The 23,058-nt window shown below is 18.6% G+C and overlaps 4 protein-coding genes across 4 annotated transcripts; 1 reads left to right on the top strand and 3 right to left on the bottom strand.

Annotated features, from left to right (window-relative positions):
• Nucleotides 1-571: 571 nt before the first annotated feature.
• Nucleotides 572-7,570, bottom strand: PADL01_1206200 (high mobility group protein B3, putative; the record flags this gene model as incomplete). Its single annotated transcript, XM_028683011.1, has 4 exons — nt 572-732; nt 879-1,787; nt 1,964-2,123; nt 2,261-7,570. The coding sequence occupies 4 exons, from the start codon at nt 7,568-7,570 to the stop codon at nt 572-574; spliced, it is 6,540 nt and encodes a 2,179-aa protein (XP_028539231.1).
• Nucleotides 7,571-9,870: 2,300 nt separating this feature from the next.
• Nucleotides 9,871-10,839, bottom strand: PADL01_1206100 (targeted glyoxalase II; the record flags this gene model as incomplete). The annotated part of the gene is made up of 1 exon (XM_028683010.1): nt 9,871-10,839. One exon carries the CDS (start codon nt 10,837-10,839, stop codon nt 9,871-9,873), a length of 969 nt encoding a protein of 322 aa, XP_028539230.1.
• Nucleotides 10,840-12,509: 1,670 nt separating this feature from the next.
• PADL01_1206000 (conserved Plasmodium protein, unknown function) lies at nt 12,510-14,494 on the top strand (the record flags this gene model as incomplete). Its single annotated transcript, XM_028683009.1, has 8 exons — nt 12,510-12,516; nt 12,633-12,698; nt 12,876-12,990; nt 13,144-13,268; nt 13,403-13,470; nt 13,593-13,751; nt 13,926-14,258; nt 14,366-14,494. 8 exons carry the CDS (start codon nt 12,510-12,512, stop codon nt 14,492-14,494), a joined length of 1,002 nt encoding a protein of 333 aa, XP_028539229.1.
• A 980-nt stretch (nt 14,495-15,474) lies between these two features.
• PADL01_1205900 (zinc finger protein, putative) lies at nt 15,475-20,907 on the bottom strand (the record flags this gene model as incomplete). Its single annotated transcript, XM_028683008.1, has 1 exon — nt 15,475-20,907. The coding sequence occupies one exon, from the start codon at nt 20,905-20,907 to the stop codon at nt 15,475-15,477; it is 5,433 nt and encodes a 1,810-aa protein (XP_028539228.1).
• Between the last annotated feature and the right edge of the window lie 2,151 nt (nt 20,908-23,058).

The raw sequence follows: 23,058 nt of genomic DNA, 5'->3' as shown, positions 1-23,058 counted from the left end.
TTTTTTTTTTTTTTTTTCTTATTATATTACTTCAAACAATAAAATATATATATATATATATATATATATATATATATACAATTAAAAATATTTTCTTTTTAAAAATGATATCTATAATAGAATATTGTTGTAGATTCTACGAATATATATTTTATATATTGTAAAAATATATATGATCATTATAAGATAAAAAAAAATTATTTTATTATATTATATTAAATTATATTTTATTTCAATGTTGAGTTTTAATACATTTGTAAAATAATTTATTAACAAAATAAGCACAAAATAAATATTCATTGGAATTAACAAAATTAAAATTTAAAAATGTGAATAATATAAATAATATTAATATAATAACATATTGTAAAAAAAAAATAAAAATAAAAATAATGAATAGATAAGATTTATAAATATATTTAAAAATATATAATTAAAATCAGAAATGTATAATTTTTTTTTTTTTTTTTTTTTTTTCCTCTTTTGATAACAATCAAATAGACACACACAAATAAACATACACATATTAAAAAAAAAAAAAAAAAAAAAAAAAAAAAAGAATGTACAAAAATTAAAAAAATGTTAAAACATTAAATTCAGAAGGTTCTTCATTTGCAGCATATTCATCATCAATATTAGCATTTTCATTTTTGTCATCAAAAATTGTAAGGATATTAATTTCGGACTCTCCTGTTACATTTGTGAACGTTTTGACATTATTATTATTATTATCTAAAAAGGAAAAAAAAAAAAAAAAATACATATAAATAAATAATCAAAATATTTGTAATATATGTAACACATTTATTGATATTATAAACGTTGAACTGTTATATGTCAAAAAAAAAAAAAAAAAACATTTATATATTCAAACGTACCATTTTTTTCATCACTTGATGAATACTCCGAATACATATAATGAGTCGAATGATCAATTTTTCCATGCTCATTTTCGTATGCATCTAAATTGATTTCTCTGTTTTTTTTAATGGCTTGCTCAATCTTTAATGGATTAGATTTTTTTTCCTTTTTATATTTATCTCTAATTTGTTTATCATTAAATTTTGGTATTAAGGCTCTTACCATCATTAGATCTATACCAAACATTTCAATTGCCTGATAAAATTTATCTGTTTCTTCATCTGTCCATTTACACAATTTACTTTTTTTATATGCATAATTATATTTTTCAATTTGAGATTTATTTAGGTTTTGATTGATTTCATTTTTCTTTTCCATTAATAAACCTAATTTGTCATTATTATTATTATTTTCATTTATTAAATTATTTGCACCAAATCTTTTTTTTTCATCATAAATAACATCACCATGTTCATTTATATTTAATTTGTTCGAAAAATTTGATGAACCGATATTTAATAAATTTAAAAAATCATCACAATTGTTATTATCATCCTCAGGTAAATTTTCCATGTTGTCATTTTTTCTATTTTCCTCAATAATATTATCGTTATCATTTAAAATATCTATTTGCTTATTATTATTATTATTATATATATTATTGTCGTCTATATTATTCAATATACTATTAAATATATCATCCTCATTATTCTCATTTCTATTTGTGTCCTTTAAATAATCGTTCAAATCATTATTCAACATCATCAAATCAAAATTATTATAATCATTTTCAATATTTCTCATTTCATTAAATTCATTATAATTATCATTACCACATCCTTCCCTTTCTCTTTTCTTGTCCCTTTTTTTTTTAATTTTTTTTTTTTTGTTCTTCATGACAAGGTCCCAAATGGTGCACGTTTCTTCTAAAGGGTAATAAAAATAAAATAAATATAAATAAATATAAATATAAATAAATATACATATATATATATATATATATATATATATATATATATATATATATATTATATTATATATTTACAAAATATACCTATCATCTATATGCCATTCATGCATTCTTCCGATTTTTTTATATTACCATTAAAAACATTACTTAAAGACGATTTGGGATTTTTCTTCTTTTTTATTATTTTATTATTAACTAATTCTAAAAAATGTGATGGATTATTATAAAAAAATTTGTTTTGAGGTCTAACTATTTCGGTATCTTGAAAAGATCTTTCGGGCTTATCCAAATCCTTAAAAAAAAAAAAAAAAAAATAATAAAATGAAATGAAATTCACATATATATATATATATATTTGTTTGTACTTATATGCAATGACGCATGGTACTTCTAAACAAAATAAAAAATATATCAAACACAATATTATACCGTATCATAATAAATATGTTGATTGTCTTTTCCAATATTCTGAGAAAAATTCTGTTCAGGATAATATATGAGATTTTTGGTATTCACTAAGGCAGCATAATTATTATCATTATTATTAATATTATTATTATTCATATTATTTTTATTATAAGGGTAGTAATATGTGTTATTCTTGTTAAGCTCATTATTTGTGTAATTCATATTATGATTAGAATTAATATCCATATTTAAATCATTATTTATAGTATTATTTAAATTAATATTTTCTTGAGTTGTTGTACTATGTATGGTTTCACAATTATTATTTGTAGTAGTAAAATCAAAAAAATCATCATTTAAAGAATTTTGTATTTTTAATTTCTCATTAAAATAATTCCCATCATTTGGATTTATATCACCAGCTCTTTTTTTCAACACATGTGAATCAAAATGTTTATTCATATTGTTTATATTGTTTATATTATTCATATTGTTTATATTGTTTATGTTATTCATATTATTCATATTGTCCTTATGTATATGATGAGCATGTATCGTTTTATTGTTCATATTATTATCATTCATTTGATTATAATGGACATTATTTTTTTGTATATAATTTATTTCATTATTATTTTTATATATTGTCTCTTCATTCATATTCATTATTTTGTTAAAATTTTTTTTTTCTAATTTTTTTGTTTGTACATTAAGATTTATATTTATTTCTTTTTCTTCCATATGTTTTATAACATTCCCATTTTGCATGGGTGGCATTTTCCCATGGTTTACGGTTCCATTAAAATATATGTTGTTATATGGATAATTATTATAATTGTTCATATTGTTATTGCCTTGATCATTTTTTATTATGTTGTTGTTCATATTGTCCTGTTGGTATTTATGGTAATTATTCATAGAAGCATTTTTATTATTATTGTTATTCACAAACATATTATTATTATTATTAATAATATTATTATTATTGTTATTCATTTGTATATTTTTTTCCTTTCTAGTAACCACAACTTGATTTATATGATTATAAGGAACATAATGATTGTTATAATTTAAGTTATTTCCATTGTTCATATTATTAATATGGTTCACATTATTAACATTGTCAATGTTATTAATTGTTCCCATTTGAATATTTGCCATATGAATATTTTTAGTATTATTAAAATTCATCATATTATTTGTTACATTAGTAGTTACCATTTTATTATCTACATTATTATAATAATTCATATGATTTGCGTGGGGTTCATTTATATATTGATTTGTTGATATATCATACTGGTTATTATTTATATTATTATTTATATTATTATTCATTAAGTGTGTGGGGGGATAATATAATGTTGTATTATTGTACTGATTTTCATTTATTTGAATTTTATCCATTTTTTTTTCATCTTGTATTAATTGTTTTCTTTGCTTATCAAATATCCTTAATACATTTTTTTTTTCTTTTACTTTTATTTTTTCATCTTTTTTTAATTTTTTTTTTAACATCAAATCATCTACTTGTGATACATCTATATTTTGATATGCTTCATTATTCATATGTGTATTATGTTCAACATTTTTATAATTCATTTGGAATGTATTAAAATTTATGTTATTATTTACACTTTGATTATTAATGATATCTCCATTCACTAAATTATTGTCCCTCATAATATTATTATTGTTCATATTATTATCTCCCTTTAATTGGTGTATATCTACATTTGAATTATTATTCTTTACATTTATATGATTTAATTCTTTATTTACCATCATCATCATTACTGGGTTGGTATTTTTATTATTCATATTATTTGTGGCCATGCCATTGTATGTAGTAGATATTGTACCCGTTGTTGTAGCTGCACTGTTCAGATGATCATCTGTCATGATATCGCATGCAGGAGCAATAACACTGCTACTACTACTACTATTATGATTATTATTTATAATATTGTTTATATTATTGACATTATTCATACTATTCATACTATTCACATTATTAATACTATTAATACTATTAATACTATTAATATTTATGTTGTTGTTAATTACATTTGTTGATGCATTACACATATTTCCATTAAAATTACTTGCATATGTGTGTAGTGCATTCATTGTTGGTATATGATCCATAGCTGGCTTATCAGTTATATTTTGGTTAGCTGGTACAGACATATTCATAGTATAAGTGTTATGATTATTAGGAAGTGTAGTATTATTATCCTGATATGTGTTATTATTTCCTATATTTGTTTGATTATAATAATTATAATTTAGATGAGACATATGTGTATTATTCGTATGATGCATCGTGGATACATTAGAATTAGCACCATAAGAAATATGGTTATTATTGATATGACCATTTGGCATATTTGGCATATTTTGCATGTTTTGCATATTTTGCATATTTTGAATATTTTGAATATTTTGAATATTCTGAACATTTTGAATATTTTGCATATTCTGTACATTTCCGACATTGTCTACGTTTGTTACATTTTTTCCATATGTTACATTTATATTTTCATTTACATTAATATTGTTCATATTACTTTTTTTTACAGTATCATCATTTTTATTATTATTATTATTATTATTTAAAATATTATTATTTGCATAATGCTGACTCATCATATTATCTAATGCTTTGATTCTTCCCTTGAAACCACTACCTCTTTCTCCTGTTCTTCCACTTAATTCACTTTTACTATAAGCTTTAGCTATAGTTGCATTAACTGTATTTGATAAGACTTTATATTTATTTTTTTCTTCTGCTGTTAGCTGTTTCCATAATTTGGACACATGAGAATTTTGTTGTGCTAAGGTTATACCCATATCGATATTTTTTTCTTTATATTCTTTTCTTTTTTCTCTGGCAAATATACTGAAAGCAGTAAATTTTCTTTTTTTTTTTTTTTTTTGTAATAAAAAGTTTTCTTCATTAATTTTAGAGGCCTTAACAGCCCATTCTTTCTTTTGTTCATCACTTAGATTATTCCATATTTTAGCAACTGCTGATGTTTGTTCTGTTAAAGAGCTACCAAGATATATTTTTTGATCTAGTAATTCTTTTCTTTTTTCTCTAGCAAATAAGGTAAATGAAGTAATACCTCTAATAGCTGGTTTTTTTACTACTTCTTCTTTATTATTATTATTATTATCATCATTATTGTCATTATCATCATTATTGTTATCATCATCATTATTGTTATCATCATTATTATTGTTATCATTAATAATAATATTATTATTAACATTATTATTGTTTATATTTCCAATTGTGTCATTATTTCCATCAAGAGTGAAGTTATTACTTTTCATATTATTCTTTTTGTTATTTTGTTGTGTGGTTTTCTTTTTTCTTTTTTTGACTTGCTCTTCAGGAGGCAAATATTTTTCTTCATCTTTCTTTCCAATATTTTGATGATTAATATTTTTCTTATTAATATCATTTACATTATCCATACCATTATTTTCCTTTGAGATATTTTCATACATATTAAAAAAGAAATGATTCGTTCTTTTATAATCTTTACAATTATATAATTTAGGAATTACATTTTTTAAGGATACCATTTTTAATCCTGATATAGTTGTAGCAGCACCTGATGTATTAAATGCATTTTTATTAAATTGTAATCCTTTCATATTATTAATAAATATTTTTCTTTTCTTCATAAAATATATTTGATGTATATTATTTTTATGTAAGTTTTTCTCAAAATCATATTTTAATTCATTAAATTTATGATTTATTTTTTTTAATTTCGATATTAATCTTTCTTTTTCAATATCCAAATTTAATTTTTCAAATAATTTTTTATATATTTCTTCTTCATTTAATAGAAAATATAACAGAAATTTACTATCATTATAACTTACTTCATTTTCGTTTTCCATATATATAATATTATTTAATACATCTTTTGTATTATATAAAAAATAAAACATCATTTTCTCATTTTTTATAATAACGAAATATATATTTTTAACATAGTTAAAAACGTTACTCACATTTTCTATTATCTCATTTTTACATATATATTTTAAGATTTTCTTTTTTATAAACTTTTCCGAATTCTTATATTCTTTAATGAACACGTTAGATTTTAGTTCTTTAATTTTTTCGTAATAAGTTTTGTATTCATTTTTTTTATTATTATCATCATTATTATTGTCATTATTATTATTATTGTCATTATTATTATTATTATCATCATTATTATTATCATCATCGTTATTATTATCATCATTATTATCATCATCGTTATTATCATCATCATTATTATCATCATCGTTATTATCATCATCATTATTATCATCATCGTTATTATCATCATCATTATTATCATCATCATCATTATTATAATTATCATCATTATCATTATCATCATTATTATTACTATTATTATTACTATCATTATTATTATTATTACCATCATTTGTATTATCTCCTATATCTTCATTTTCTTTAGAATAATTACTATTCTTATCATTCGCATCATTTTTGTCGGTTACTCGCTCTCCCTCTTCTATGTCAGCACTACGTAATTGCACGTTTTGCATATCAAAATCGATTCTACCATTTTTTGTTTTTTCCTTTAATTCAAAATTATTTAAGTCCTTTGTATTATCATATATTATATCGTAAACTTTATTACTATTTAAATCCTTTTCATTTACATTGTTTACACATTTGTTTGTTTCTTTATATGTGATGATAACATTTTTATGCTGTTCATTAATTTCTTGCTGTTCATTTTTATTACTTATTTTTAAATTGTTTAGGGGGTCATAATTTTCATTTAGACCCTTTACTTTTTCTTCATTAGAGTGGTTTATTTTATTTTCTTCATATATATTATTATATATATTTTTATTTAATAAAGACAACATGAAGTTTTTTGCCTTATCTTTAATTATGGTATTCTTAATAATCTTGTATTTGAAATCTTTATTTTTTATATTTTTCTTTTCAAACCTAGTACTAGAGTTATTGGACCAATATTTTTTTGATAGTATATTTCTTGGAAGATTTAACAAAATTTTATATTTATTAAAAAGCTTTCTTTGGCTAGTACACCCATGGACAGTATGATTAGATACATTACTATTACATGTGTGAATATAATTAATATTATAATTATTATTATTACATATTATGTTATTATATATGTTATCATTATTTGTAGTATGGTTATTTATATGATAGTGTCTTTGCATATATAACTTATTATATTCATTTCTTAGATTTTTATTTTCTAAAAAATGATCATTCTTTACATTAGGCAAAAGTTCAATGGCACCATCCATTTTTTTTTCCACATATATAAATATATATATATTGTATTAATATATAAATAAATATATTGTGAATTAATTCGCCTAATGTAATTAATACGTCTTATATATTAACAAACTTATAAGATGATATATAAATATATAAATATATAGATATATAGATATAGATAGATTGAAAGAGCTAATAAAATATAACATTACTTCTTTTATTTTCTTAAAAGAAGAAAAGCTCATCCATTACAAGAATTCATTTTTCTCAATCTTTTTTTTTTTTTTTTTTTTTTTTTTTTTTTGTTTCTCTTAAATATTGTTCTTATATATATATATATATATATTAAATATATACTTTATTATATTTTACATATATATATTTCTTTTCTTATTCATTTATTTTAATTCTTATTTTTTCTCAATTCTTCTTAATCATATATATATATATATATATATATATATATATATATGGTTTATTCTATATAATATTTGGTATATTAAAAATATAAGTATAATCTTTCCTTTTTGATGAACAAAAATACTCAGAAGGAAAAAAAAAAAAATAAAATAAAAAATAAAGATTAAGAAAATGAGAAAAGGAATAAAATAATGAATAAGAATAAAATAAATGAAAGAAGAAAAAAAAAAAAAAAAAAAAAAGAAACAAAAATTAAAAATAATGAAAAAAATGAATAATTAAAAAAAAACAGCTTGGAAATATATATAACAAAAAAGTATATATTATATATATATAAAATATGAATTTGTTAATTTTTTATAAAACATTGGGTTATATACAATTATATTATATATATAATATTATATATAATATATATTTATAATATATATTTATTATTAATATTGAAAAATATTTCTTTTTACTATATATTGTATTGTAATATATATAATTTATTATAATATATTAATTTTAATATTTATATATAAATATATATTTTTTTTTTTCTCTTATATATTAATAATTATATGTATATAATATTATATATAAATATATTTATATATACGTATAAAATTTTTAAAGTATTAAAAAAAAAAAAAAAAAAAAAAAAAAAAAAAAAAAAAAAAAAAATTATATATAATATATATATATATATATATATATATATATATATAATATTATATTGTATATATATTAATATATATATTATATTATATATATATATATATATATATATATTTTTAAATTATATATGAGATTTTATATATATAAAAAAAAAAAAAAAAAAATATGTTATTTTATATTATAAATTATATATAAAAAAATTGCATTTTTTGGTAAATTTTTTTTTTTTTTTTTTTTTTTTTTTCTATGTTTTATATTTAATATATTAAAATTATACATTTATCATATTTTTATAACGTTGAAAATAGTGGAACCAAAAAATTTAATTTTAAAATAAAATAAAGGAAAAAAAAGCATATTTGAGAAATAAAAAAAAAAAGTACTATATATATTATTATTGCATGGAAAAATAAATATATAAAAATAAACATAATTATATATATATTTTTTTTTTTTTTACTATGATGTGATATCTCACAAAAAAAATTCTCAATAATAAATATTACTTCATTTACAGTAATATGGAGGTTTCTTTTTAAAAAAAAGAAAAATGTTCACAAGAATATATTGAAATAGGGTTACAAGATATGTATATATTATAATATATATATTAGTATATATTCTTATAATTCGAATAATACATTCCACCACATAAATCTTACAAAAAAAAAAAAAAAAAAAAAAAAAAATATTCCATATACATAAATGTATATATATATATATTTGTATAACCCATATCTTTATTCCTTTTTTATATGATATATTAATTATCACACAATAATCTATTAACCTATATATTATATATATATTTTCCTTTTCATCGTTATATCGATTTATATATATTAAGCAATATACACACATTAATGTATATATAGGTATAAAATAATACAGATAAAAATTTTAATATATATATATATATATATATATATATGTATATATACTCTACACATTCATTTATGTTCTAAAAATTTTGAAAAAAGAAAATATTTCAAATCCTTTAATTTTATTTATCCTAATTATTCATAATAATATTATTATACAACAAAATGAGTAAATTTTTAAAAGTACAAGATAAATGTTACAAAAAAAAAAAAAAAATAATAAATAAAAATTAATATTAAAATTTACATTATATATATATATATAACCTATTGAAATGAATATATAGATGTCAATATATAGGAAATAATTTTTTATATGATTTTACTTAAAAAAAATTATTATAAAATGGTTAACCTTTTTAAGAGGCTTTAAAGTTATCTTTCATTGATCTCAATATGACTATGTAATCACTCTCTTGTTGAATTTTTATGTTCATTTTTTTTGCATAAAGTTCTATAGATCTTCTAACATCGTTTTGATCACATCTTAGAAATGGATTATATAAATATTCATCTTCAAGTAATGTAGGAACAGTAGGATAATTATTATTTTGATTTACAACATGGTCATAAAAAGATAATAAATTTTTATTATTACCATCAACAGTTAAAGCAAATTTTAAATTATCCAATGTATATTCATGACCACAAAATATGTATATATTTTGTTTATCTAGTAATTTTAATTTATTTACAGAATTATATAAATCTTCATTGTCTTGTTCAAAATTTTTTCCTATTCCACTTATAAATAAAAAGTCTCCAGTGAAAAATAATTTCTTTTTTAATTTATTGTTATAATTTTCAATTAAGTAAGAAACCTGATTTGTACTATGAAAATTAGAAAGGAATATGTTTATTTTAAAATTATTAATTTGGAAATGTGTAAGATTCGAAATATCTTGATTAATATATTTATTATTATATTCTTTGATACCATATACATTTATATTTTTATCATAATAATATTTGTTTCCATTATTATGATCAGAATGTTTATGTGTACATAAGACATGTTTTATTTTTATATTTTCTTTCTTAGATATTTCATTTATTATATTATAATCTGCAGGATCAACAACGATACCTTCTTCTTTATCATCATAAAATATATAAGAATAATTATCTTTATAAAAAGGTATTATAATTGTATTAGTACATATATCCTTTTTGTTTATATGGAAATATTTTCTTTTATCAATAAAATAAGTATATAGATCTTTCCTTATAAAAGAATTTTCAAAAAATAAATTCTTACACGCAAACTTTTTATAAAATCCAACATTAGCAAGACAATTTAAAGAAAATAACGTTTTAAGAAATCTCATTTTTTTCTATTTTAATTTCACTTGAAATAAAAAGTTAGTGTATAAATAACAGCCATAGGGCATAAAATAAATCTAAAAAAAAATAATATAATAAAAAAAAAAAATATATATATATATATATATATATATATATATATATATATATATAATGTTTAAGGAGGTACCTCATATACATATAATTTTTATTTTATATTTATTTTTTATGTTTTTATTTTTTTCTAGCCATTTTGGCTGGTATTGAAAAATAATATGTCTTTTAATTTTATAGCTTTAATTATTTTACTTTTAAAGAAATAATTAAAAGAAAAAAAAAAATGTTCTAATATATTAAACATACGTATTATGGCATTATTAATTTTTTGTGAAAAAATTGAATTTAAAAGTTAATATCAACTGTGTATATAAATAAATATATATATATATATATATATATATATATATATATTCCACTTAAAAATAATAACAGTAACTGGTTATATATAAATATATGTTATTTCAATTAAGGAAATAATTTGCTTCTACTCGATTATAATAAATATAATAGAAACTATACACACGTATTTTAAGTATTTAAAAAAAAAAAAAAAAAAAAAAAAAAAGAGAATATATTATATATATATATATATATATATATATTCACTGAGTTAAAGAAGAAATCATTCATAAAAATCATACAATTATATATATTATATTGCAAAATAAGAAACATATATAATATATTTACATATATATTACATTACATAATTGTAACAAGCCTTTATATAATTACATATATATATATATATAATATACATAATATTTATATATATATCATGAAATCATTTAAGTGTATTTTATTTTTTCATATTTTATTGCCTACGAAAAAAAAAGTGTAAAACCTTTTTTTTTTTTTTTAAGACAAAATAATATAATTATTATATATTGTTATAGAAAGAATAAATAAAAAAAAAAAAAAAAAAAATCATAATATTTATAGAATACATAAAATTAAAATAAAGAAAAACACTTGATTAAGAACAAATAAGTAAATTCCTTTTTTCTATTTTTTTTTATTTTTTTTAAATATTTTATGTATTTTTACTCAAATAAATTATGTATTAATAAGTTAATATTCCTAATAATTATTTTAATATATTTTATTTTATTTATTTATTTTTATTTTTTATTCATTATTTTGTTTCTTTCTCATTCATTTATAATATAATATAATATTAAATAAATAGCTCAAATGTTTTCTATATATAATAGTACATATATATAAAATAAAAAAATAATTTATTTTTTGTAATTTTATTTAGTGCTCTCATGGTATTTGTTGGCATATATAATAAAAATATATATATTATATTATATATATATATATATATATAATATATTATTATTTTTATGTAACATATAAACATATTAATATTCATATATGGTGAAATAAATAAATAAATATATTATATATATTTATATTATATTATGTAAGAATATTAAACAATTTAAAGAAATAATTAGTATAAAATTTATATTATCATATATATATATATATTATATATATATAAATGTGTATCAAAGATAATATATTTTCTTCCAAGCTATAAATTAAAAAATAATTACTTTTAATATATTTGAATAATCAGTAGTCTTTTCTTTGTTATTATATTAATCTTGTTTGTAAAAAGAAAATGTCAGGTAATTTATTGTAAAAATGAGAAAAAGAAATATATAAAAATATACATATATATATATATATATATATATATATATATATACTACTATTTATTTATATTATTTTTTTTTCATTTTAGAAGAAGAAGTGATAGCTAATGACAGTTCAAATACGAACGTTGATTCGGATGTGGACGAACAGAATGGTTAGTCGATTTGTTTTGTATTTTAAAATATTGTATTATTATTATTATATATAATTAAGTGGATATAAAGAATAAGATATAAAAGGGGAAATATTTCATAATATACATAATTAATATATATATATATATATATATGTAATTTTTTTTTTTTTTTTTTTTTCTTTTTTTTTTATGTAGAACTTCTTGAAACAAGAACAGCTCAAGAATTATTTGATATGGGAAGATTGGAATTTAAAGAAAACAAAAATTATGACGTAGCAGCTGAACGTTTTTCAATGGCAGTGGAAAAAAAGTAATGATTAATACATTTTTATCATTTTATCATCTTATAATTTTCGTTCTCTCTATATATATATAATATATTTATTTATATATTTATGTATATTTGTTTGTATTGGTTGGAATGTTCTTATTTATATACTTGGACGTATAAAATTTTTTTTAGAGTCAAAGAATTAAATATCGAAGGAAGTATTCATAGCGATTTAAGAGAATTTTATTTAAGTTTTGCTGATGCTTTACTAACAAAAGAGGAGGAAAAAAATGATCTATTTGAATTCTTAAAAAAAAGTAAGAATAACATATAATGTGTTATTTTGGAAACTCATTCATTATCATTTTAATTATTATATGAAAATAAAATATATATATATATATTACATGTCCTACTTTTTTTTTTTTTTTTTTTTTTTTTTTTTTTTTAGAAAAACAAGTTGAAGTATCTGATAATGAAGAAACAGCAGATAAAGAAGAGGAAGTTACCGACGAACAAGTATATATATAAATATATATATATATATATATATATATTTACTTATTTATATTTATAATTAATTTTCAATTTCTTTTTGTTCCCTTTTATGTAACATATATATTTTTTCACCTTCTATACAGCTCGCCTTCGAAATGTTCGAATTCTCAAGAAAATGTTTTGAAAAATTATTAGAGGAAAAAGAGGATGTACCTAAAAAGGACATACTAAATTATACTTATGTCTTCATAAGATTAGGAGATATTAATTTATTAAATCACTTTTTTTTCGAAGCCCTAAAGGTAAAAATATATATATATATATATATATATATATATATGAAAACGCTATAAAAAAATATAAGATTTTTTTTTGTCTTTACTTTTTATAAGTGTTCATTTGTCCTTTATATATATATAATTATTTATTTTATTTTTCTTGTTTTATTATATACTAAAAAATTGTATCCTTTTTAGGAATATGAAAAATGCGTTGAATTACGAGAGAAATACAAAGTAGGAGATGAAAATTTAATAGCCCCATTAATATCATTATCACAAAGTTATATGTTTTGTGGAAAGAGAAAAGAGGCAGTAGAATACTTTGAAAAAGTAAAAAAGATATTGTTAGATGTAAGACAAAAAACAACACCCCTTCCAGAAAATACAAATGAAAAAATTATAAGAGATACTTATGATGATGTGCAAATACAAATTAATGATCTTAAAAGACAAATCGAAGAAGAAGGAGAAGAAGGAAAAGAGTTAGGAAGCCAAACTATAGCAAAAGAATTGGTTGTAACAACAAAGGTAAGGAGAAATAAATATATATATTATGAGTATATATAAATATGTATAAAACGTTGTCAATATATATATATATATATATATATATATGTATGATTTCCTTTTTTTAGTCCGAATTTGATAAATCTGTCTTAAATAAGGAGAAAGCTGAAGTTACTAAAATTACCGTATCAACAGTAAACAATGAAGAACATGTTGCCAAAAAAAGAAGAATTAATCTATCTAACTATAAAAACTAATAAAAATCAAAAGCAATAATTATTATAACATATATTTATATATATATGTATAAATATTTTTTTTATAACAAATTTCTTGTCTTTAATGTATAATTATTATGATATACCATATATTATCTCATATTAATATTCCCATCATTTATAAAAAAAAAAAAAAAAAATTAAATCAATATATATAATGATAGAAAAATATTTAAAACAGAACAATATAAATATATTATAACTATGAATGTATAAAAATATTTTCATTTGTACCCTTATATAATTTTTGTCAAACTTTTATTTATATATACACACATATATATATATAGATTTTATTTTATTATATATAGATATTATATGACATATTATTCATATCTATATTTTCATATAATCAAAAAGAAAAGCTAACAACATGATTTATTTTCAACTACATGATTATAATTTATGTCTTATGATTAACTTAATAACTCACATTTAATAAGAAAATGAAAAAAAAAAATAAGGAACAAAGGTAAAAAGAAAGAAATATACACGATATATTGAAAAAAAAAAAAATTTTTTTTTTCATAATCCTTATATTTATTTTAATTTTTATTTTTTTAAATATTATAAACATATATATATATATGTATATAAGTTTTTGGTTGATATTTAATTTATAAAAAAAAAAAATCTATATATATAGATAAAAGTAATATACAAAAATAATCAATTATTTTATTTATGTAAACCTTGTGTAAAATAAAAAAATAACTTATAATCAAAAAAAAAAAAAAATAATAATAATAAAAAAATACATATATGTAATATATATGTATATTAGGGTACTAAAAGCAAATATTTTAATGTACACACATATATATATATATATATATATATATATGTATCTATTTAGGGAAAAAGTATTATAATTTATTATATAATTTTATTTTTCCTTTAAAATTTATATGATAATGATGGTAAATATATGCATGAGGTTATAATCCTCTTACATAATGTTAATTATTCATTTTGATTGATTGAAAAAATGAATTTTGATTAACATTGTTATGGTCGGAAAATAAAAGTTTTTTTGTTTTTATATCATCTATAATTATTGGATCATTAATATTATTATAAGAATGATGAAGTTCATTAAAATGGTTACTGTTAGTGTTATTTAAGTTATTATTATAATTATTATTATGATTATGTGAATTTATATTATTATTCATATTATTCATATTATTCATATTATTCATATTGTTCATATTATTCATACTATTCATATTATTATTATGATTACTCTCGGTTATATGATTAAATTCTCCAGAACATATTATTGAATTTAAATTTTTTGTATTTGCATTATTTTCTATTTTCAAATCGCTATTACATTCTATAATATTATTATTGGATACATTGGTCTTTTTATTATTTATATTTAAATTATTAATATAATTATAAATTAATTTAAGAGAATTCATTTCATTATATATACCACTAGCTTCTGAATAATTTGTTGAATTTATATTATTAGATGCTGATTCTTCTTCATCTTGTGTTGTACTCATTTGATTTGTATAATGAAAAGTTTCAGAATGATTTCTTTTTTTTTTTAATAAAAAATCTAATTTGTTATTATTCATTAGAAACTTCTTTAGTCCATTTTTACTATTTTTTCTTTCTATATTATTTTTATTAATATTTTTATAAACATCATTAGTTTTGGGTTTATCAGATTTTTTATTTGTATTCAATGAATGCATATTTCTAATAGGACCATTTTGTATACTTTCTTTTGAACCCATATTTATTCGATTGTCTAAACTAGGACTATCCATATTAATATTATTAAAGATTGAATTTATATTTGAACATATATTTATATTTCTCCTTTCTAATGTAAAACTATCTATATTAAAGAAGGAATTAGTATTATCCAAAATTTCATCATGTTGATTATTCATATTATTATTTATACTATTATTCATATTATTATTCATATTATTATTTATAAATGAAATATTATTCTCATATTTACTATTGCTTTGATCTAAACTGTAAGGAATAAAATTATGATTGCTATTATTACTATTAATAAAATTGTTCATATTATTAGGGTTACTATTTAAACTACAATGTAATTGTGGTATTTGTATTTCTGAATTTTTATTTTTAAAAAAGAAACTACCTAAACGAGAATTAAATGCATGCTCTCTAAGTCTAGTATTAACATTAAAGGAGTAATCAAAGTTGTTCATATTAAGATGATTACAGTTGTGATTATTACTGTGACCCTTGTTATAATTATTGTGACCACTACTATGATTATGATTGTGATTATGATTATTGTTACTATTTTGTGAATTACCATGACTATTGTTATTACTGTTATTATTACTATTATTATTATTATTATTATTATTGTTGGAATGACCACTACTATTGTTGTTATTATGATCATGTTCATCATTATTATTATCGTTATTATTATTATTATTATTGTGGTGATAATGTTGGTGATTTTCTACAATACTGGAATCATTTATATTGGATCTATTATTGTTTCTTTCTCTACTATTATTATTATTGTTGTTATCACTTTCTTCGTTATCATTAAAATAATCAATGCTACCGCTGTTGTTATTGTTGCGTCCATTGTTATTAACACTATAACGAAGATAGTTATAAAAGTAGGTATCTCCATGATTGCAATGGTTATTATTATTGTTACTATTATGATTGTTACTATTATTATTATTATTATTGTGATTATTATTGTGATTATTATTTGGGCGTATTTGTTCATTTCTTGATGAGAATACAGAAACATTATTTTCCCTTCCTAAGGTGTTTACATTTCTTTGAAATAAATTTTGAACAATAGCCTCAAAGTTGTTATTTTGATTAACAACGTTTGACATATTTTCAAGGAGAGAATTATCTTGTAGTATATTTGTCATACCGAATGATGATTGGTTATTTAAATTTCTTGAATTATTTTGATAATTATAAATACCATTGATTATATTATTATAACTGGAATGCATATTATTGTTTGCATAATTATTTGTGCTTCCAGAATTACGATGATAAGAATTATTAGAAATACATGTATGACCATGGTTACTTCTAAAATTGTTATTATTGTTATTATTGTTGTTGTCGTTTGAATGGTTGTGGTTAGCATGGTTACTATTTTGAACATTGTTAATATTATTATTATTTGCACTATTATTCTGTGCATTATTATTATTATTATTGTTGTTGTTATTATTTGCACTGTTATTGTTTCCATTATGGTTAGTGCTTCCACTGCTATTATTACTTCCACCATTATTATTATTATTATTATTATTATTATTATTATTATTATTATTATTATTATTATTATTGTTATTATTATTATTATTATTGTTGTTATTTGTATTATTACTATCATTGTCATTATTATTATTATTATTATTATTACTATTATTATTATTATTATTATTATTATTATTGTTGTTGTCATTGTTGGGTGGGTTGTTTGTGTTATGCATAGATATGGATCTTTCAGGGTACTGAATAAATTGAGCCGAGTCATGAGAACATACTTCTATTTTACACTGACCAGCCTTAAATATAGATCCTATAGGCAATGGGATTGGATTCGAAAATGGTTTTATTTTAAGAAATGTTCCCAATGTACTTGTATCTCTTAATAACCATCTTTCACCAGCATCTTTGGATCCATCATAATAAATTAAACAATGTTCTCTAGATACATATCCATTAGAATTGGTCACTGATATTTTTTTATAACTTGATTGAGCATATGGACCTCTTCCTAATACAACACCTTTAGGATCTATATATTCAGTTTTGGGTGTAATTTCTTCTTTGGTAGTACCAAAATCGAATTTAATCAATAAGTTAGATTCTATATTTTCACAATAAGAAGGTATTTGATCTTCTGTTATGAATATATCTTGATTACTATTTGTTTCCATTTTTATTAATTCATTTAATTCATGTCTATCTAATACTTTATTTGCATTTTTATTCCATACATATCCTTTGTAAGGCATACCTGCTGTATTTTTATCAATAGATACTGTAACTTCTAATCTATCACCTATATGTATGACATCCCCTTCTTTTAATACATGATAATTATTTACCTTAATCATCGTACCTATGGTTGAACCACAATCTACTACACCTATATTATTATTTTCTGCTTTTACAAATAATAAATGTGATAAGGATACTGATGAATGTGGCATGTGAATTAAACTTTTTGCATGTCTACCTCCATCCCAAGGTAAACGATTAGGTAGAACAGATGAATCAAAAACATGGCTATCTATTCTATGGGTTCTATCTTGATATAATTTTAAAATAATTTTTTCATCTTTTCTCATACACATAGATGGATTTTGTGTTATATAACGTTCCACCCAAGCATGTAATCTCTCACTGGTTGTTTCTTTATCATCTTTATCATATCCAATAAGTTCTGAGAAAACTCTACAATCTTTTATATTAAATACCCATTTAGCTTTGGACCATAGTTTATTAACAGTAAAGAAATCAATAACACATGATGTGAGATCATCAAAAAATATAGGAGGTGAAATCATATCATGTAAAAATATTCTTAAGAATAAAGAAACACTAACTTGAGGTTTAATGAAATTTTCATTCCACCACATTTCATCAACAGTATTAACTATCTCTATGGATTTATATATTTTTAAAGATTTTCTTCTTAAATTATATATACGAACTAAATTAGAAATTATAGTATTTATGCATGCAGTATTTCCTAATGGCTGTCTACATAAAGGGCAATTTTTACCATTCAATTTATTATGTCCAATACAATAACGACAAAATGTATGTCCACAATTCATCGTTACAGGTAGATAAAAATAATCTAAACAAATTGGACATGTTAATTCTTTTTGTAAATATTGCGTTAGGTTATCTACAATAGAGCTATTTAAAGTATTGATATGTGATAAGGATTTATTGTTACTGGTAATATTATTATTATCATTATTATTATTATTATTACTGTTAGTATTATTATTATTATTGTTACTATTGTTACTATTGTTACTATTATTATTGTTGGTGTTATTATTTTTTTTTTTTTTATCATTTTTAAGAATTACACTTGAATTACTATTTGATAAATTGTATCTTTCTAATGCATCATTATAACGATTGGCATTATTATTATGGATACCATTAAGTTGATTTAGATTATTATTAATTATGTTATTAATAAAATTATTATTATTACTACTACTATTATTATTATTATTATTATTATTATTATTATTATTATTATTCATAAGGTTACTATTATTTAGATGATTACTTCTATTTTGTATGTTATTTCTTCTTTCATATTCTGATAAGACATTAAGATGTTGTAAATTTAATTGGTCATCATTTTGATCATCATTTTGATCATCATCATCATGTTCATTGTCTTGTTCATCCTCTTGTTGGTGGTTATGTTCATCGTCAAGATCATCATCGTTTTCATTTTCTTCATCATCATCTTCATTATTATCATGATTATTATCATCTCCATCATTATTATAATCTTCATTTTCACTAGTATTTTGTTCGTCACTTGGACTATTATTATTATTATTATTATTTTCGTCATTGTGTTCTTCATTTACATTTCTATGATTATCTTCACGCTCATGTTGTGTTCTTCGTCTCTGTGCTTGTCTCTGTGATTGTCTCTGTCTCTGTCTGTGTCTATTTCTATGTCCTTCTTGATCAACATGGTTTTCTTCTCCATCATCGTTCTGTTCTTGAACTTCTTCTTCATCGGCATTATTACTTTCTACATGCACTCCATCTTGTAAAAAATAATTATTCGTATCGTTGTTATAGTTGCAAGTATTATTATTATTAAGAGAGAACATGTTAAAATTTAAATGGTTAAAGGTTGAGCGATTATTATTTATATTATTCATATTATTATTTATATTATTTATATTATTATTTATATTATTTATATTATTATTTATATTATTCATATTATTATTATTATTTATGTGAGCCACACAACTATTCATTACTTCATTTATTACATTATGTAAGGCATTGCTTACAGAATTAATATTTGCATTATTATTTTGTTGAAGATAATTTGTTGTGTTTCCTTGGTCACATCTAGATTGATCATTTCTTCTTCCTAATCTTATATTTTTATTCTCCTCATTATTCATTTTTCCAATCTTTTTTTTTCTTTTAGAATTTATATTTTCTTCATCATCTTTAGGAGTAATACACTCGTCTTCAATTATATTATTATCATCAATAAAACTACCATCATCATTTGATATAAAATTATGATTATTATTATTTTCTCCTACATTTAAATCATCCTCCATATTTTTATGGTTAGCTTTTTCGCTTGAATTTGATAAACTCATTTTATATTACACAAGGTTTACATAAGGTTTAAAGAAAAAGAGATAAAGAAGTAAGAGAAGTAAATATATATATGTATATATATATTATATGTATATTTATATATATTTATATATATTTATATTCTATTTTATTTTTTTAATTTATATATATATATATATATTTTGAACTATATAACTATTATAAATATAAATAATTTGCATAAAAAAAAAAAAAAAAAAAAAACTGTGAGAATAATGTAAAAATATAATATATATTTTAAATGTTCATATATATATATTATATTATAATATTCACACACTAACGTAAAACATTAAAACTATATATATAATTTATTTTTCTGTATAAAAATATGTATATATGTATATAAGAAATATATTTTATTTAATGTAATATATTGTGTCCTAAGGTATATATATATATATATAATGTTAATATAAAAATGCTAAAATTTCATGATTTATATTATATATATATATATATATATATATATATATATAACAATGTGTAAGCAAAAAATATAAAAAAAAATATTAATATATATATGTTATTTCAATGTTTATAAAAATATATAATTCATTCAATATAAACATATTTCCTTAATACATAAATAATATAAATATTATATCATAAAAAAATATTTTACACATACACAATATATTTATTTATGTTTTTTCTTTACTTGAAAAAAATATGATTTTGTAATTAGAAAAAAAAAAAAAAAAATATAATATAAATAAAATATAATTATAATTAACTAATAAAATTTTTCATCAAAAGGACATATTCTTTATATATATATTATATATATATATATAATATTATTTTTTAATATATTTTTTATTTATTATATTATATATATATATATATATATATATATATATATATATATATTTTAAGCATGTTATATTTCTTTTATATATGTATTAATTATAAATGCCTTGTGTATGTATGAAAATAATTAATAATATATATATATTTATGTATATATGTTTATATATAATTTTTTTTTTTTTTTATTATATATTTTTATTTTTTTTTTTCATGTACTTAAATATATTAATATGTATCATTTGTATATCTTTACGTATTTATATAATACAAAAATATTATAAATATATATATATTTTAATTACATAATTATTTTTTTTTATTTGAGCAAAAAATATGTGAACTCAAAAAAAAAAAAAAAAAAAAAAAAAAAAAAAAAAATACATATACATATACATATATATATATATATATATAATATATGTACGAAAAAAATTATCTTGTATGTATGTATTATTTATATAACATATATATTACAATAATATTATTGGGAAATCAAATAAAACCTATTATAAAAAAAAAAAAAAAAAAAAAAAAAAAAAAAAATACATATATGAAAAAGCTCTTATTTATAAAGTTTATGTATTAAATAATGTGTACATACATATATAATATATAATATATAATATATATATATATATAAGTAAACTTATTTATTATTTATTTTTTAATTTTTTTTTTTTTTTTTTTTTCCTTATGCACACATATCAAAATATTCAATATAAACTTATGTATATATGTTATATGTACAGAAAAAAATAATCTTATTACTTATCATTTTATTTTTCATATGTAACATATATATTATATATATAATTATATTAATTTCCCTTTTTTTTTTTTTTTTTTTTTTTTTTTTTTTTTTTTTTGCGTCTTGTAATATAATAACTACTTATACATATTTAAGGTATATACATGTAAGTTTTAAAAAAAAAAAAAAAAAAAAAAATAAGGATCTTTAAAAATATATGGAGTATTTTTATAAATATATGTAAGTACACATAATTAGAAAAAGAAAAAAAAAAAAAAAAAATTATATTATATATATATTACAAAATAAATGTCTTGTACATATTTATAAATCTAATAATATATATTCTACTTCTGATGAAAAAAATTTTATATTTTATGCACATATGTTATATATATATATATATATATATATATATATAATAAACATATATTACCAGTTAAATATTTAATATAAAGAAATATGAACTAAATATATATTATTTCATTTCTATAAAATATTCATAAAGAAAAAAATGCAAACATATTCTTACTAAACACTAAAACATAGGCTCAAAAAAAAAAAAATAAAA

Source organism: Plasmodium sp. gorilla clade G2, assembly GCF_900097015.1.
Source record: "Plasmodium sp. gorilla clade G2 genome assembly, chromosome: 12".
NCBI lineage: Eukaryota > Apicomplexa > Aconoidasida > Haemosporida > Plasmodiidae > Plasmodium > Plasmodium adleri (nom. inval.).
Note: the sequence above shows the minus strand (reverse complement) of the source record. Positions and strands in the feature narration are given on the sequence as shown.